Source organism: Oenanthe melanoleuca, chromosome 4, assembly GCF_029582105.1.
Source record: "Oenanthe melanoleuca isolate GR-GAL-2019-014 chromosome 4, OMel1.0, whole genome shotgun sequence".
In the NCBI taxonomy this organism is placed as follows: Eukaryota; Metazoa; Chordata; class Aves; order Passeriformes; family Muscicapidae; genus Oenanthe; species Oenanthe melanoleuca.
This window is the reverse complement of record NC_079337.1, coordinates 13328165-13347853: the sequence shown is the minus strand read 5'-3', so window position 1 is coordinate 13347853 and position 19689 is coordinate 13328165. Positions and strand designations below refer to the sequence as shown.

Genomic DNA, 19689 nt, shown 5'->3' with positions numbered 1-19689 from the left:
AGACACGCAGAGAGCAATGTGAAAAACATCTGATAGGAAGTTCAGATTACTCTAAGTCTGAACAAATTTGGGACACTAATTATCAGAGGCAAAAAGCAAAGTCTTTCACTTCTAAAGTGAGTGGGTTTTTTTAAAGAAAGTTTTAAAAAAATATCCTATTATCCCTTAAACTGTCACATTGGGGAAGAAGAAAAACTACTTAAGGCCACCTATTAATTTATGGTCCTTCCAGAAGATTTATACTGAAAGTAACAAGATGTTGAAAAAGAAAAGTGATGATTCATTATGCCACGGTACAATTTCTAGTAGAAGTATTCAATACAAAAACTATAACCCTGTGCTTGTTCAGGCTCTAATTATAACAGACATGACAATAATAACATTATAGACATATTTATCCTTGACTGACATAGAAGAGAAATAAAAAAAAAAAGAAACATTTTAAAAAATGAAACTGCAAGTATTTCCTCAGAATCTTCAACTGAGTGCTACCTTTTTAAAATATACACCTCTTCCTAGCCTGGAATTTTTGTGAATCAACAACTGTAAATACCAGTACAGCTTCTTACTGCACACTGTATTTTAAAAAAATTATGTAGTCAGACCCTGAAGAACTAAATTGTGGTTTGAGGAAATCATCTAATCAACCCAGTGTCATGCTAAATGTGCAGAAAACACAGACAAAATACATCTCTAACACAGAATCCCTTACATTTTGATCTTCTCACAAGGTTCAACATGATCTGTAATTTCAGAGGTCAATTCAGCCTATAATCACTGATTCAAGTTAACTTAAATTCTTGTATAACTTGAGGGGAGAAATATAACCCTACAGAAGCTCATGTCAGCTGGTTCACTTAAGACTGAAAAACAATCCATTTGTTATTCATGCCTGGCAGAGTTGCTTCAGGACAAGGATGCTTTGAAAGCCTTTTAATTCTTAACCCAATTCTATAACTTTTCAGGGTAAACACAGAACTACAAAAAAACAAAATTGTGAATATTTGTAGTGAAATAACAATAAATGCCACTAATACAACAAAGACACCACATTCAGAGCCTGGGCTGAGATGCTAAAGCTTCATTTATCTGAAATGCAGCAAAAGCTAACACAGCCATTTTTGAATGTTAATATGAACCACTGGTATCCAAAACAGAAGCATTATACTGATGGAAAAAAGCAAAAAGGGGATGTATTGGGTTTTGTGGCAAGGTCTGGAAGCAGGGGAGGCAACAGGGGTGGCTTCTGGGAGAAGCTGCCAGAAGCTTCCCTTATGACTGCTGGAGCCAGTGCCAGCCAGCTCAGAGATGAACCATCCCTGGCCAAGGCTGAGCTCAGCAGTGATGCTGGTAGTGATACACTGTAAAGATTTTCATACAGATTCAAATGCCAGCCTGAAAGAGCAGGGAAAAGCTGACCCAGAGGTTGCACATGAAAGAACATGCAGGTGAATACTTCCCTCAAACTGCAGTTTAGTGGAGAAAACAGCAGGAGAAGCAAAATTTTGTACTAGGTGATATTTTATAAATAACCCTCATGATGAAAGATGCTGACAAACTCACAGAAAAGTTAGACAATAAAAGAACATAAATGTGTCCAGCAGGCAACCCCCTCCTGAAGAAAACAATCTGGCAATCTCCAAAGGTTTTGGAAAGGCATCAGCTCAAATTTGCTTCAAAACACAATTTCAGGCTCAAACTTTCCTCTTGCCCAGGATTTAATTTTTAACAACAAAGAAATGTAATTACACTTGAATTAACAGTAGTGTCCCCATTTCAATTTAGTTCTCCTACCAGAATAGTTATATCCACAGTATTTTTCCTACAGTTCCTGCTCTGTAGCCTGCCATAACCTCTTTGTCTAAATACCAACCTCCCTAAGCAAATGGTCTCACTGCTCAAATGCTTATTTCATTTAACATCCCTGGGCAAAGAAATATGATCTGCCATTCCAAGAAAGCAGGTAAATAATGCTCATCCCTTATTATATCACACATGAAAATAGCAGAAGGCGTGTTACAGAAAAACAATTCACTTCTCTAATTGTACCTCCAAAACACTCACACTGTATGCCCAGAGAAATCTGTCAGTAAAATACAACTAGACTGTTTCCACCTGTCTGCTCAAGTTCTGGACACACAAGATAAAAAATGTAACAAATAATGTAATTCATTAATGTTCATTATTAATTGAACTAAATAGGGCAAAGAGCTCCCCCCCTACCTTATATGGAACAGAATAATTTTTGACATTAGTCATGCAGCATGTCTCCTAAAAATTATCTAGATTTGTAATTTATTTGTTTATTAAACCAAACAAATGAAAAAAAAACCAAACCACCAAAAAACAAAGAAACCAAACAAAGAACCCAAGCCTGAAAAACCCCAAGGGAATAGATAGGAAGTCACCTTTTCTGTTTCCATTCCACACAAGTATGTCTCTTGGTATTTACATCATTATGTAAAATAGATTTTTCCTGATTCTACCAATTCTTTTGGACTGACTTCCTCTTTAACAGAATTTACAGTGGTGTTACTGCACTTCTGCTCCTTTTATTTACTGTGTATTGGTATATTCTTCTAAATACCTGGGAAAAACACCTGAGGCTTAACCATCTCAACAAAAAAAACCCCACAAGTCACCTTTTCCTTGTGTTCAAACACACAAGGAACAAGCTGAAACTGCTGAATTATCACCTGTTAATTTTTGTTTCCTTCACCTTAGTTAAAAAGTTCCTTCTACTCCCTATCAATTGCTACTTACCTTCCCCTTTCCATTTCTCATTCTTTAAAAATAAATACCTTGCTAAGATTTTTAGTTTCAATTTCACTTACAACTTGTATTGCAACATAGCACCCTTTTAGACTTGTGTTTATAAGCACAGCTCCCAAAAGCTGATAGGGCTCCTCTGGAACATTTTGGGCAACGATGCAGAAGACACTTAAAATCCTTTACTTGTAGGACATCAAGATTTTTTCGTGTGTGTGACGATTCAGTGAGGATTTCTGTAGTACTGGTTTCATTTTATAGATTTGGGAAGAAGAACTACATAGAATCATAACATTAATTTTAGCTTTAGTTAAGGTCTGTTTAATGTGAAGTGCCCACTTTATGCTGGCAGACAAATTACCAATGGGGCAACTAGAGAATGCATGAATGATAATGTACAGACAAGCTTTTTATTATTTATTCATAGAAAACAGTGGGTTTTGGTGTGCTGCTTTGAAAAATGTTCAAACTAGTAGAATATAATGAAAGCACAGTGAAAATTCTATTTCATTAACATTTAATCATAAATCGCTCTTTAATATAAAACATAAAATAAAAGTCTGTCATAAGCACTTAGGTGCAGGGAATGGAGAAAGTCTGCAAAAAAGGGAAAGGGAGCATAGGAGTGGGTTTCACTGTTCCTGTTATCTGTCACTTTAGAAGAAAAAAAATAAGCAAAGAAATAACAGTCTCCAGCTAAATCTTACAACTGGTCAGGATGAAACTGCTTGGATATTTCTCAAAACCTTACATTTTGATGGCTAAAAGTATTAACAATATCTATGGACAGGGAGACAATGATTGTAGCAAAATCACGACAGCTTAGGAGCAGCACTCTTACCTGGGATTCTGCTACCCAGATAAAAATAATCAGAACTTCAAGCTGCCAGAGCAGATTCAAAAATCTTTTCCATGAAATATCTATCACCATGTTTATTGTATAATAAGTATTCTCAAATTCCCCTTAGAGGTATACAAGAGTGATGCACAAATAACAAGCTCTTACCCACTACAGATCTTCAAGGCTTACAGAAAATTAGATCTTTATAAAATACTATAGATTATGTCCCTTTTTGAGACCTCTTGTCAGAGGGGTCTTATTCATTACTCTACAAATACAAATGCAATATTATACTATCAATACTCATTTGAGTAACATCAGCCTGTCAATTAGCAGAGCACATCTATAGACACTGAGGAGACAGGCTAAAACATTTTTTAGGTTCAGACAACCTGCACATCTCTGACAAAGAACAGAGCGATTATCCTTATTGGAGACCATCTATCAGTCTCTGCTATCTGTGAGACTCCTGCCTTTCTGATAACACAGTATCTTCTTCCTCCTTGAACAGTTCTTTCTTTCCCTAAAGAATGGGCCACCACCTGAGCAAAGCCTGTACCTGCAGCCCTTTACACATTTCAATGTCAGCAGCTAGAAGAGCATGCTCGACTCCTGTCAATAGTATTCCTAAAAAGCTAAAAAAAAAAAATCTTAAAAAGCAGTAGAAAATAATCATCAACTACACCATTGTGACTTCTTTCTTACAGCCATCATCAAAAACTCTGACAAGCCAGCCAAGCAACGAAAACTCTTGATACATTTTACCATAAAGCAAACAAAAAACCCCAAACAAAACAAATCTAAAAGCATCTTCTTATCTGCTTTGCTTATATTCCAGGGGCTGCTCAAACAGCCATCTCTGCAACCTGCTCAGGAATTGAGCATTTAGGTAACACAGGTTTTCTCAGAGGCAAGATTTTTTAAAGGAAAATAAAGCCCTTGGAGAATGCTTCCTTTAAGCAGCCTCCTCTGTTTTACACTGGTGTGGTTTAAGCATAAAGCCCCTGTTGATCACAGATGAGTTAGAAAGGCTGAGGAGAGGGAATCCTCCAAGCAGGCAGGTTTCAAGCTTGGTTTTTGGTTTTTTTTTTTCCCCCCAGTCAAGCTCTTTGCTACCAGGTAATCTTACCAGGCATTCTTCCACTGATTTTCTGCTGAACAGTTTGGCTGCATGTGATAAGGAATCGATATTGTGGGCATGAAATGATAAATTCAAATTAATTGCTGAAGGCATCATTCAGGAATTGTGGCCATTATCTCCTAACACATCTGGAACCCCAGAGTGAGCAGCCTGTGATCCACAAACATGTCCTTGTGCCACATGTCAGGCAACAGTTCAGTGATGAGCCAGTGGTGGTCTATGAACAAAGGGCAAAACTTCCCATTTAATCGGAGCAGATGTAGGCAAGGAGACCTAGCACTGGATCTCTTGGTATCAGTCTTGTTTATTGTCTTCCCTGACTCCTGCCCATAGCTTTTGGATATCCAACTTCAGAAATGGCTTCTATTCCTATCTGGACAGGTTAGTTTACCTTTGTACAGCTCTACCTAATCAAGACAATCAATGTAAACTACTGGCATTTCATGTTCTGCAGCTTTCACTAGCATTTCTTCTCTTCCACATATATCTCTGAACAGATATAGTCAAGTGTAGTAACTTCAGAAGTATAGTAACTTCTTTATGCTTAGAGGAATGTGAGATACTTCTGTTGACTTTCTCTTCCAGAAACTGCTTCAAACACTTTTAAAGAAGCACATCCTATTTCTTGTTAAAGTGTATTTATAAAAACCCAAACAATTAATTTGTCATTGGGTTACATAAGCTTTAGAATTCTCTATTTCTTTCAGTCTTTATCAGAATTCCTAAATCCCATCTCAGTTAAGTCTCATCAGAGTTCTGATTTTGATCTTGTGATCACACAGAGCACTTATTTCATATGCCTACTGCTCAATCCAATACTCAGCCTTATCACTTCTTACAGTTGAAAGAACACCCAACTCCACCAATTAGCAAACATATCAATTTCTTATAACATCTTTCCAAAGTAACATTCCATTATACATACAGATGAAAGTTCTCTTGAAATTTTGCCATCACTTTGTTGAGCAACCTACCATCATCTTTGGGCTTATTACACTGCAGCACAGATGCTGATACTCCATGGCTACAGGATACTTTATTGCTAAATTTGCTGTCATGCATTTGTTTCCAAGAAATTTCCACCTAAGGCTTCCAACTAACAGCTTCCAGTGTTTGCACTTTTCAGAAGAGGATTCAAGTACTTTTGCTTGCCTGCTTTTGGTGAATGCTTAATTTTGATGAGGTAAGAGCACAATGCAGAGGTAGGTTAATCAGCAACGCTTTGTCCTAATTAAAAAGGAAAGCCTTTGGCATTTAATTCAAAGCATGAGAGCAGTTCCACAACCTTCAGGGACACAGAACTAATGTCCATTTTCCAGATGATATGGTTGCAGAGAGGTTACACTGAGGTACTGATGACTACTGTCATGCTTATCCCTTTATTAGACTGCAAAGTGTGTTTTTAATCAAAAGAAACTTCACTAAGAATTTGTTAATTTTCAGTACATGCTGATTTTGAAATGTGTAATTATAATTTGATACAAGACTGATTGACTGTCCTATGTATCACAGGCAATGACAGATATTCTTAACCTTGTCCAGGGTGCTCCTTTATAGCCTTTACTTTCATTTGCCTGTATTTTTACCCTACCTTCCATTTCAAAGTCTGCTATAGGCCAACAAAATTCAGAAGGCTCCAGCTGAACCCAGAGTTCAAATGGATGCTAGAATGAACTGCAAATCCCACTGATATTCCCTCTGTGCATTCGAAATGCCTGAGAACAGCAAAATTTACAAGTAAGCAAAAATTAGACTTAAGGTGTTCTAGTGTCCAAGAACAGTGACAACAGTTATGACAATTTTTAGTCTTACTATTGTGGTTTCCCACCATAACATGGGAGAAAAAATAATTAATATTAACATTTGTGAACAAACAGACACTACATAGACAAGCGTCACAGAAAACCTTGTATGTGCAATTAGCATTTTTTACACTCAGTGGAAGTTTTCTATCATATGCTTTGTGTGAATAAGGCTTTGTGTGAACATATGAACAACGAGCATAAAATTGAATGTTGAATAACTGTTCATGCCACAAATATCTTCCACCCAGTGTAACATGAGAGAGAATGTAGAAATAGTTTTCAGTTGTACAACTAAACCCCTTATTGCAAAGCATAAGCAAAATGGCTTGAGCAGCCTTAATTTTATGATGTCTTAACTTGTGATTGCTTAGTCTTTATATGTTTATTACTGTTGATTTTTTTTTTTTTTTTTTATTCCTGTAATTATTAGTAGATACTACAGAGGGAAGAAGGACTTCCTTCACCCCCAGGCAAAGGGCATGTGACAAACGGACTGTGCAGTGTTCTCAAAGCTCATTTGTATGGGGCTGGAATTTCTCTCAGCCTGGGCTGCCATTTTCCCACTTTACGTTCACGAGCTCCCTCCTCGCTCTGCAGCAGCGTATGTTTGTGGTAGTGAGGGACAGATGCTCAATCTCCACAAAGATCAATGTGGCTCCAGGGAGCACTGTAGCATCTTTTCCCTGATATTAGACTTCACTATCCTGAGGCTGTTCCTATGTGGCAGCTTATCAGGTTGCCAGTCTGTCTTTAAGATAGCTCTCTTTATCTTATTTTTTAAAATAAGAATGTATATTTAAAAGACATACCTGTCCAATAATAAGCGGGACTACAACAGTCATAAACAGCTGCGAGAATATGGATGTAAAAGGCACAGAGGAGGATGATCCAAGCTACAAAATAAAGATATACCATTAACATTGCACTTTTTCTAAGTATCTGCAAATTTCATACACAGATATCATACATTAATGTAAAATACATTAATAAAAACACTGGGAACTCTGTGCACTGAAAGCAGCTGCACACGTTTAATAGTTAAGTCACAATAAAGCATTTGGTGTCCCACAAAACAGAACTAAACCAATCTCTGATTATTTTATAACCTAGAGTAATATTTTCATCAATATTCGTTTAATTGAAAACCTGCTACACATATATGCCAAGTAAATTATATAAACATTTATAGGATGATAGTCTAAAGAGACAGGGAGTGAATCCTCCTAACTAAACAGTTAGCTCAACTTACTTTACCATTTATACAAACATCAGCCAACAGAAGTTAGTGTAGTTATTTCAATAAATAAATGAAAATAATGAAACAGTGAAGACAACATTCATACGTTTTATTTCAGTGCTGTTAAAAAGAGATATAGTGGAAGTACAGAACTATTCTTTCGTTAAGACAACTGAACTGACAGGCTTAATCTTCAAATAGGTGATCTCTAACTGTGAATGCTAGAAGCATTTTTTTTTTTTTTTTAAGATGCAGGTAGAAAACAGGAACACAGTCAGTGGGATTTTTGGAATCTGCTTCAGAATGTTTAGGAAAACATACAGTATTTTTTATATTTTGACTGGATTTGTTTTAGGCTAGGTAATTAGAAAGTTTCCTTTAATGTAATTTAACACCTCTTTAACAGCAATGGAACACACATTAAGAAATACACACTAAGAAGACTGAATAGCTTTGCCAGAGCTCCCATAGACAACCACTTGCTTCATAATGAGGCAAAGGACTCAAAATTGTTTTCATAGATCCACTCTCTTTTATATTTTGCACTTCACTTTAAAGATTCTGAAAATGACAACAGAATACAGAACCCTTTCAGCATCACCTAAATGATGCTGATTTCCTAAAACATTCTTACATACAAAATTTTCATAAATTATACTTATATTGGATTATACTTTTCACATTTACCTTCCTTTCCAAGCTACCTGCATGACAGACAAGGTGATCATGCAATCCAATAACTTTCTATAAGCCTGCCTTGAAAAATCAACATATTGCCACACAAATGGGCTTAGCATAAAACAAGATTCTTCATAAATTTTTCATAAATTTGAGCAACAGAAAAATTGAAAATTCTATATAGTGAAGTACTGTATTTTATGCAGAAATGTACAACTGCACTGCCTTTTTGTACCTGTACATTTGTATATGCACCGCTTGGGAAATGGGTGAACACTGTGGGGGTTGTCTCTGGGCAAACTGAGTTTTGGTGCAGGCAAATGGCATCAGATTTCATATGTCCCTTTCTGAATACACTCTGGGTGGAGAGTCTCAGGAAGAATGTACAGGATCTGGCTGTTTCCCAAGTGCTACCTTAACTGGCACCATCAGCTAAGACTCAGTGTGACCACTTAATAAATTACAGCACCTCATCACCATCACCTCCAACTTTAATAATGTGGGCACATGGGAGGGGACCTGAGGATGATGTCACAGCTGAGAATTATCTGCAGGTAGGGACTATGTGAGCCTAAATTTGAGAAGTAAAAGCTTGCATAGGAAGATTCAGACCACCCATGAGCACCCAAAGTCTGGCAGTGCAACCACATTCCCAAGAGACACAGGGCACTCTGAGTGTTTCCCTACAGAGAGCACAGACCTCCATCATCCCACTCATGATCTACTTGTTTTAATTGTTGTAAGCAGCTTCTGAAATTTTAAAAGGTTCTTGGTTTTTCAAATTGTACTTGGACTTATTGTTATGTGCTGAGGAGCTAAAAGCATTACTTACTGTGTACTCCAAGAAGCCTTTTCAAGTGAAAATGAAGATTTTTAAACTTTAAAATCTGCCTGGGCCACAGAGGAGTCAATCTAAGCAAGCCAGGACACTTGCACAGCTTCACAGAACTACAACACTTTAGCAGTGACTCCTGTGCTTTTCTATAAAAATGTTGAGTGGACTTCGTTCACTACTTTTAAGTTTTATGCTCAGTGGATGCATAATCAGTTTCTAAGTCAGGAATGAAAAACTACTGAACAGTATAACACGCTGCTGAAAAAGGCATAGTCTTGCCAGCTTTTAAAAATTTTACTTCAAATGTAGTGTCTTCAAATTTTTAAGTACTTTGTGTACATATAATATGTTCTGCTTTGGATGTGGGGCTTTTGGTATTTGTTTTGCTGTATTTTTCACATAATTACAAACTGAATTAAAGGTACTGATATTATGTCTTCAAACAGACTTCTAAACTGTATATTTTGACAATAATTTCAGTGGGCTGGATTTTTATCAAAATCTGTTAGATTATGTCTATCAACTCTTGTATTACCTTAACCTTAAATCTATTTCCTGAAAAAGACATAGAAGAAAAGATAAAGGCTGAAGTTCAGTGTTTCAGTTTCTGTGCTCTCAATAACACAGAAAACAAGGATGTTTTAATCCAGACTCCAGATATATGATAACTAACAAGGAATCAAAAATACTAAAGAACCCAAAGCTAATGGAAGCATACTTTGACCAGGGCCTTCTCAATATTTGTGGCAAGAAATCTCGTCAGGCTCACAACTCTAAGTGTCCCATGGACTCTCAGACACTGCTTGAGTTCCAGAGTTCCTTAGAAGGTATCTTTTGGATGTGTTTGCCACGCTTGTTTTGAGAAAGAGAAATAAGAATTGTAGAACAGAGGAAACAAAAGCCTTGATATAATGTTAATCAAACATTCCTACACACTTACAAAATGTAAATATTCTGTCCAATTGAATAAATAGGATTTTGCTCAGGTTTTAGTTGGATCAAGCTGAGTTCTGTGCTCCATTAGCTGTAATGAGAGGTTGTTTTTAAAAACTACATAGATGATATGCATTGCAGATAAATTAGTATTATGTTAAAATGGCTGATTATCTTCGGCTGCCCGCCTTGTTAAAATAATCTCTATGCCTAAAAATAATTTTTTCAATGGCAAACAGACTGTTAAGAACTGGCATAGAAACATCATAAAATCAAACTGCTGATTTATAGCCAAAAAACCCCACCCCCACCTGACTGGATTGACATGTGGAACATAAAATGCACCACTTAAGGAAAAAGAAATCACGAATTTCATGCCATATTATCTATACTTATTTAGGAACATATTTTAAAGTTTGATATTGTGAAGAGGTTGTTACACAGCATTCTGGATAGCAGGATTTCAGTTAAAGGTCTAGTAATAAGCTAACCCTGCTTTAATGGACTCACTATTCAAGAAAAGATTTGAAATCCAGAAAATTCTTGATTCGGGAAAGACTTTTCACTTAATGATTTCAGCAGGGTAACTCAGATAAGCAGAAAGATAATTCCAGGCAAATCTTCCCAAACATTTCTGTCACCATAAAATACTTCAAACCTGACCTGCAGCATTCTTGCTAATTTAGTCCTAGACCTTTCTTCTCAAGAGACTGCCTGTTTTTAAAAACCTAACAAATAATTTAGTGGGTTTCTTTATGAGTTTGTGGTAGAAACACTGGCTTATCCTTAATTAAAAAGCTATATTTAACTGGATATGGTAAAAAAAAACAAAGAGCAAAACCCAACCTTCCTTGCATAAAAACAAGACAATTCCATCTCCCAGCCTAGACTGTCTCCGCAAGCCAGATGCTCCATTCTCATCTTTCAGGCTGACCAGGCAGGTCACAATTGGTGTTCCCATGTCTACACTGCCATGGACTCAGAAGAAACCCCTCCTCCGAGTCCCACCAAATTCCAGCCCAGTGACACATGTGCCGCACACATTGCGTCCACTTTGGAGCAGGCTGTCCTTTGGGGGTGGCTTTTACTCTCCCAGTGCTCTGCAGCAATTAAGGTTTCCTCAGGTTGTGTCTTTGTGCTGTTCACACACCATCAACCAGCTTCAGCCTCACCAGTTCTTGAACACAGAGGAGAAAGTGAGGCAGGGGTGAAAAGAGGGCAGAACTGATGGGGAGGGGCACTACAGGCTGCTCTTTTATACAAAATATTAAATTTTAAGCTTTTCTTTTCCAGATTCTGGTGGAAAGGTCTGGCTACTCTGACACCCTCTTTAAATTTTGCATTAAATGCTGTATCGTCACTGCTTCTGGTTCCTCTCATCCAGCCCAGATCCAGCTGCCAGAGGCCAGTCTGGAACATCCCATTCCTTGATCCCTTTACATCCTGTTGGGATGGAAGCCCATTACAAAAAGGCCATGGGATGCAATGCACTTTTGGAAAAGATATGGATGGGATCCAGTTTAGTGTTGAAGGGCAATGAACAAGAGCTGAACAAAGCCCTCCCTTGCTCTGGACTCTCTCCAGAGCCCTTATCCTGACCCAATCATTGCAGCATGTTACAGTACAGCAGAAGAATAACCATGTCTTCCTCAGTAACCCAGAAATGGAAATGCTGTGATGGGAAGTGCCATGGGCAATAATGATGCTGAGGCTCTGGGAAGCAGGGAGCAGTTGGAAGAACACTGAACACTGCTCCTGTGAGTTCCAGAGAGCCCAGCTCCAGATTTCAGGTAGGAGGTCAAAAGTGGTCATTCCTACAAAACATCTAAACAGAGCTGTCAGGTCACTAGGAGGCCCTTCCCACCACCTGCTTTACATTCACATGCACAGCATTTGGACATCTCAGTAAGGCAGAGAAGCCATGTGAGAGATGCCAGCTCCCAGCCACTGACCAAGAGTCATTGATAGGTACCAAAATAATCCACCTGGAATGGGTGGAAGGGAAAGGTAGGCATATCACTGAGAAAGGAGCTTCTATAGAACATATTTAAACTTTAAAATAAAGCTTTTAATTACACCTGTCAAAACCTGCAAATTTTCTTTTACCTTAGAAAGGGGCAAAGATACAACAGAGATTCCATCTAATGCTTTGGCAGTCATGCATTTTAACAAAGAGATCTTTCAGTATTATTCTTAAAAATTAAACTTAAGTCCCCGGCTCTGCTAAATAACTAGGTATATTTAGCAGATGCTTGCATATTCTATATGCTTGTGTGGCTGTAGGACGTGATTTGGCACAAATGAAAAAATATCTATTTGTCTACACATACCCTCCAGTTCTGTTACCAAATTTAAAAAATAAAAAAATCAAAGTTTCACATTTAGAAGTATAGAAAAATAAAAGCTGTCTTTTTTTTGACTTTTTTTTTTTTTTTTTTTTTTTAATTTCCTGGCTTGGGCAATGAGACTGTATATTTTGGGTTTCCCTTGCTAAAGTGATCACAGATGCCTAATCCCCTTTGGGTTCCCCTATGACACATTAAATACGAAGCCAATCCAAACACACCCGTGGATTTTAAAGCTTTTTAAAGAGCTGTTAAAATAACCATAGGGATTCTTCATCTGAAATACACTAGAGCTACTCTTCCACTTAACTGAGGTGCAATGATCTGGAGGGTTAATGTACAGAAAAAAGATCAAGTTTACAACCCAGAAACACCCGGGAATTAGATTAATACCCTTGGAGAGCTGGGACTTAAGGACTAGCATCCAAAAATTCTGCTGCAAACAAGGGGCTGATTAGCTGGAAAGACATAGATTAGTCAATACAGAGTAGTTAAGAACAATGAATATTATTAATCCATGAAAAAGAAAACTGTGATGTACCACAAGAAATAAATCAGTTGAGATAGGGGATACTGGAAACATTGCATGAGGCCTGGATAAGCCCTTGGTGAAGCAAATTGCACAACTGTGCAGGATTTGTATAACCTGGGCTGGAGAAGGAATTAAAACTGGAGCAGATGCACGAAACACCTCAGATTATGGGATTTGTTTTACAAATTTAAAGATTAGAAATGCATGGATTGTTTAGCTTAGATGCTTGAAGGCTGGCAAAGAGAAAGAAGCAGGGTGATACATTTCAGAGAGGTGCTATTCAGGAGTATAACACTCGGAGCAAAGACAAATGGATTACACATCTTTAAACAGGACTTATAGGATACTGGTTTTCTGCTCCTCAGAGACACAAGTTTCTAGCACTGCAAGGGTGGAGGGAGAGCAAAAATCCTTATTTTAGGTTGGGTCATGCTCTGTTCTGAGGTGCCCTGCACTCTGTTCTGAATTGCATAGCATGGAAAAGAGGTGGATTGGGTGAGTCAGGATGGGATTCTCCTGGTAGCCTGGTTCAAAGATCCTGTTAAAGATGTGTGGTTGACTTCTGCCCATGTTGAAGCAGGTTGTGCACTTGAAAGGCTCCCCTAGTTTTATATAGATGAAAATCTCATGAGCAACAACACGTAGAAATGCACCTAGAAAAATCTACAGTGTTTTGTGAGTGAGGCAGGAACAAGGAGGTTCCCTGTTATACTTGATTACTTGTTCCAATTTAAATAACAAAGCCATAAAAAGTGAATGTGAATAAAAGCAATAAAACGATTAAGTAAATAATTCACAGCAGTCATTGAAAAGTTCTAGTTAATTGTAAAGAGTTTTGATCAGATCGGAGAATTTTGTTGTCCCAATGATTAAAGAAGAAAGGAAACAGTGAGGTAAATAACCAGGTAGAAATAATGATGCACTTTAAATCTTCCACATGAGTGAGTTGATCTCTTAATAGCTAATGCACTGTGCTGCTCTCCCTGCCTTCCCTCCTCACTGTAATCAGCCTTTTGTCACATACCAGTGAAATCCATTAACTGCAACTTCCTTATCAACTTCCAAGGCTTTCCAGCTACTAAGATATTTGCATATTTAACAATTCATTTGTCTGGTATGAACTCTCATTTAACAAGTGCTTGAGAAGAAAAACAAGGCATAGTGTGACCGCTCTTTTCAATAAACAGATTTATCTGAATTAATGGGATTGGAGTAGACTTGGTAAAAAAATCTGAGAACTATCAACAACTTTTGAACCCATATCTTCATTTAAAGATTGTGAGTACAAGTGAAAGCTCTTCAGCATTTAAACCAGCTTCTAATTTCACTCACTTTATTTATTTCACTTTTCTTTGCACTACTTGCACCAAATTTCTTTCACTTGTCTACTCCTGAATTATTTCAGCAGTGCTACTTTCTAGTACTTATGATATCACCATTACAACCCCAACATAAAAATAAAAATCCAGAAATCAAGAACAGGAGCAAGCTGATAAAGCCTTGGAAAGATTCTGTTTTGACACAAATGTCACAATAGTTTTATTGGCAAAAGAGCTAATGGGGAAGTAATGCCTGACAGTCACACAGAGAGTTTGCCAAGTGTATCATTAAAAATACACATGAATTTTGTATTGGGTCTTTAACATTCCACATTAACTGCTCTGCAGGCATGTTTCTGAAGAATGTGAAGTACATAATGTAAAACACTGACTCATCTCTAATATTTTTGATGGCTTTCAATAGAAGCACATAGATTCACACACTTAAGACTTTTGCTGCTTAGAAAACTAACCTTGGAGAAAACAAAACTTATTTTGCTGCTTTAAATATTTTCACGATCGATCTGTTACTCTGGCTTCAGAGTAAGTGACAAGAGGGAGATGGACAGCCTCACTCTCTGAATGCTTTGGTACACAGCCTCCTAATCAGTGTTAATGAAGCACTGCAGAATGCTGCAAAGAAATATTAAACAGCATGACCTCATGCTAACTTCAAACTGATTTAACTTGCTTTATTTCTGCTCACCACATATATGAACTCCAGCTATATACAGTTTATAGGACATTGGCCATTTGTAACATCTTTGCTGGGAATATGGCATATTAACTGTTAATAACAAGAGTTAATATGAGCATGATGATATTGCTGATTAACATATCTGGGAAGAAAGATTCAATAGCTTCTTATTTAGGCGAAATATTAATCAGAGGTATCTGTGACAAAGTCAGATATTCTTTATAAAGTTTAGCTGAGCATCCTCATACAGTCCAGTAATTACAGGCACAGTATTTACAGCTTCATTAAATTAATCTGAACCTCTTAGAATGTTAATTTTGAGTAAGTTTTACACCAGGATTTTCATAGCAGAAATACACTTTTCAGAAATGTAACCGACTTCCTCTTCAATACCATTCATTTAAGATGATAAATTATTAGCATTAAATGCATTATTTATTATAGCTTCAACACGCCTCTATCAATGTTGTTTAGACAATTTATACTCACATTACTGGGCAATTATGAACAAAAAGACAGCTCAGAACATTATAGTCTCTAGTGCACATAGGGCAAAATATAAACAATAACTGCTACCTCAGGTTAAGTGATGTAACAAAAACAAGCTAATAGATAACAATGTATTTTATTTCTGGTAGCACTAAAGGTATTTTATGCACTGTACACAGGGAGTATAACAAATATGAACACTAATGCAACAGAGCATTCAGACTATCATAGCACAATGCTGTGGAAGAATTAATGCTCACGAGTAATAGATTCAGGAACTAAAATTTATTGATCACATTGACTTGAAAGGTCCATGAATAGCATTCAGCAGCTCAGCTCAGTTATTGAGAGGTAAATGGAAGTTTTATTTTGAAGATTGAAAACTCTACCCTGTATTAATTAAGTACTAAGGTTAACTTGTATGACTAAACTGATGAATGGTTCAGAGAAGATAACCAGGAATTTTCTAGTCAGTGCTTCTCATTCCACACTAACTCCACAGTACCACATGAAATGATGAAGCTGCAGGTGTAAGCAAGCATACAGAAACACATGAACTGTGTGCTTGAATCCACTATGTGTTCACCAGGCCAGACGCATTAAGGAAACTCTGAGAAAAACTAGAGAGATTCACAAATAAAAAAGTTTCAGCAGTCCAAACCACAGACTGCCACAGGACATGGGAACATGGGTTGTGCACGTTCAGCTATCCTAAATACCTATCACAGGAAAAACTGAACCTCCAGAGAAGGCAGACCTTATCTTAGCAAAGTGTGCTGCTGGGCTGACCAGAATACTGCTTTTCATGTGTGAAACCCTCAACAAACCCCTCAAGAATTTTAAATATTTACATATCACAAGAGAAGTCCTCAAGTTTTGGGCTTCATGACAAAAACCCACAGTTTTTGTAACTCCCCTCATCCCCAGACTAGTTTGTTTATCACTCTGATGACAAAGCAATTCATGTGTGTATCTTCCTCAAGAACAAGTCCAAGTCATGTTACAAACCACCCAACAATTCACATTAATTTTATGCACTTCTCATACAAATGTTTCCAGGGCTGGTAGGAAGAACAGAGACATGATTTGCCTTCCTGTTCTTGCATACATTAAGTTTTACCACCTCTTCTGAGAAGTAACAGTGATTTTGTAATTTATGGGGCAGAATATCTTGTTATCTGCCTATAAAGACACGAAAGAAAAGAACTTTATCCTGCTTGAAAAGATATACAGATCTTTCCTTAGCACTTCAGTTTCTGCAGAAAATACCCCTTTTGACTATTCAGTGCACCAAACTCAGTGAGTTAAAGCACAGTGAAAACTGCCAGTGAGGAAAAGTAAAAAAGGGTGAAGTTTCACTTAGAAACAAGGGCACAGGAGTCTGAATGAATGACTGTGGAAGAAACAGTTTCAGGAATGAAGCTGCATTACATTTAGTGATGCACAGGGGCTCCAGAAATCTGTCTTGCTAACCTCTACCACAGAAACACCCATGGGCTCAGTTGCCCCAAAGCAAGGTTCTGTGTGTCTGAACAGTGCTTTACCAGTTGTTCTCATCCACCTCAGATCAGTACAATCCTGTCCAGCTCCTGTAAGTGAAAGCTCCCCAAGAGCTCTCCTAACTGACTTATCTCCTCACCTGGCAAGTGTTTGTTTTTATGCAGCCTGACTAACAGCATATGATTTTACACCTCTGTAAGAGAAATAGCTCTTGGTCATCTTAGAATGAAGTGTAGGTGGTGTTTCCATTCTCTATGATGCACTTTGATGGCCTTCCTGGGAGGCAGCTGATTTCAAATATTGACCAGAAAAATCTTCATTATTTATGCATTGTGAAAACCATCCAAACTTGCATCTAAAACATAATGTCTAATAGGTCCTTGATTATCCAGTAAAAGATATTAATATCATGATACTTACAAAAAGCAAAAGCAGTAGTGGAGTTATAACAATGCCCTGGAAGAAACAAACAAAAACAGTCTGTTAGTCAGGGGGACAGAATAATCTTTACTTTCTTACCTTAGTACATGGAAATACACAAACATCATTTAACATCACAGAAATTAAGTAACAAGCTCAACTTTGCTCTTCAATGAGCATGTTCTTTGACATTTATACAGCAATCATTTCATAAACTATGCTCAGTACAAAGTACCTTTTTTTATCTTTTTGCACCTAAGCCCCTCTATTCTAAAAGATCTGATATACAGAAATATGGATCATTTATTTAGAAAAAAAACATATTAAAGCTCTCCCCTCAGTGTGCTGTATCTTAACTTCACTAAGCAGCTCCTCCTTAGGGGGAGACTTGATCAAGTCCCATGTCACCCAGTCCCAGGTCCTCTTCTGAGCAAAAGCTGCATCAACTGTGATGAATTAGGTGTTGTGACTGTGTAATGTAAGCAGATATTCCCCAAGGAAACGAGCTGAGATCTCAAAACTCATTTCACTTGATTAGACTTCATGTCTCACTGGTAGAAGGCAAGTCTTTCATCTAATCTAATCACACAGGACCACCTCGGCTTTCCACATCCCCCAGGCAGATGCAAGCAAAAAGATTTGTTGTCTTCACTGACAAGGAACAGGTTTAAAGCTGATGATTGGACAAAATAGAGGATTTTAAGTTTCATGAAAGCAAATCTTAGAATGAGTTGTTTGGGTTGGGAGTTAACATGACATGCATCACTTTCATAGCTGCAAATAGCAATTCCCCATCACCCTTCCATCTGACTTCAATATTTTATTATTGCTCAATAAAATGATTCCATTATTTAATGCATGCTAATTCATAGAGCTGGCTCAGAACTTCTCTAGGCCAGGACTATTCCTCATTCAGATAGGTCACAAGAATTGCTAGCTTTTCAGCTATTCACAAACTTTATTTTTAAAGGACAGAAGTCCAAAACACGCTCACATTTATCTAAAAGGATGCTTATTTTATGTTTTATTTAGCTACAAGTGAAAAAAATTGAACAAAAAAACCCCAGTTGTACCCTACTTTACACTTAATCTTGAGTAACATGGCTTTACTTCAATATCTTGGAAGAAAATCTAGAGAAAAATCTTAAACAACTAGTTTTATATTTCTGGGTCCACAAAAAATTTCAGATCCAGATGGACTATCAGCCAGAGAGTGTTCCTATTTTGTTCCTAAAACAAAATGCAACAAATAAATGCCACAAATTATAGCAGACAGGAAAGATCAAGGAGGCAACAGTTAAGCTGTGCAACTCGAAGGCTCTGCAGAATTTAAAAACATATTTCAAAATAAATAATACATGCCATACCTGACTGCCCCACAGCCCAGCTATCCATAATAATTTATCTTTTTGCAAATGTCACAACTGAGATAGATCATAAAAGACTGAAAAGAGAAGTAGAAGCAGTAAGAATTGCTTCAGGGAGTCACTATTTACAGGAGATCTAGACTAAAATGCAGATAACAGATATGAAGAAATATAGGTGTTCAAGTAGAGCAGCTGGAGAGAAAGAAAAAAAAGTTGAGGAAGGGAGGAGGCACCAAGGGCTGAACTGACACTTGCATACAGAATCTGTGAGGAAGAACTGGCTGCAAGATCTGTGTAATGTAGGGACTACACAGTCACTTCATCAGAGGGACCAAACTCCAGCTTTTAAGGATGACTGCTCAGAGTACCTGAGCCAGACTTTGCCCTTCTTCCCCTTTCCCCATTGACAACTACCCTGTACACCTCAAATACTACCAGACATTACCAAGTGCCTGAGTGTTCCCTGAGCCTCTCTAATTTTGGGATGGCAGAACACCACTGCACAGGATTCCACCTTCAGGCTTTTGCACAAATGAGGAGGAGCACGGATACAGCAGGAGGTGATGCTCCAAAAGCATCCTGTACTCCAACTGAGCACTGAGTGTAGGGGGAACAGAGCACATTGGCAGCTTGAGAGCACAGCCAGTTCTCCTCCAAACCTGAAGGACTGAAGGAACTCATTGACTCAGTACCGTTAGCTATTTCTTGTGCACTTCATGCCTCAGAATGGTTCTATATGTTACCAAAAACAAAACAAAAAAAAACCAAAAAAACAAACAAA

The 19689-nt window shown here is 37.6% G+C and overlaps 1 protein-coding gene across 2 annotated transcripts in view; it reads right to left on the bottom strand.

Moving 5' to 3' along the window:
* SLC10A7 (solute carrier family 10 member 7) overlaps positions 1–19689 on the bottom strand; it is a 135417-nt gene that overhangs the window by 28713 nt on the left and 87015 nt on the right. Inside the window, exons 6-7 of one of the 2 annotated variants that reach the window (XM_056490353.1) lie at positions 17542–17577; positions 7366–7449 (exon numbers count right to left, since the gene is read on the bottom strand). In XM_056490353.1, the coding sequence (XP_056346328.1) occupies positions 7366–7449; positions 17542–17577 (120 nt within the window). The remainder of the gene's footprint in view (positions 1–7365; positions 7450–17541; positions 17578–19689) is intronic. The other variant, XM_056490354.1, reaches the window with a different exon arrangement.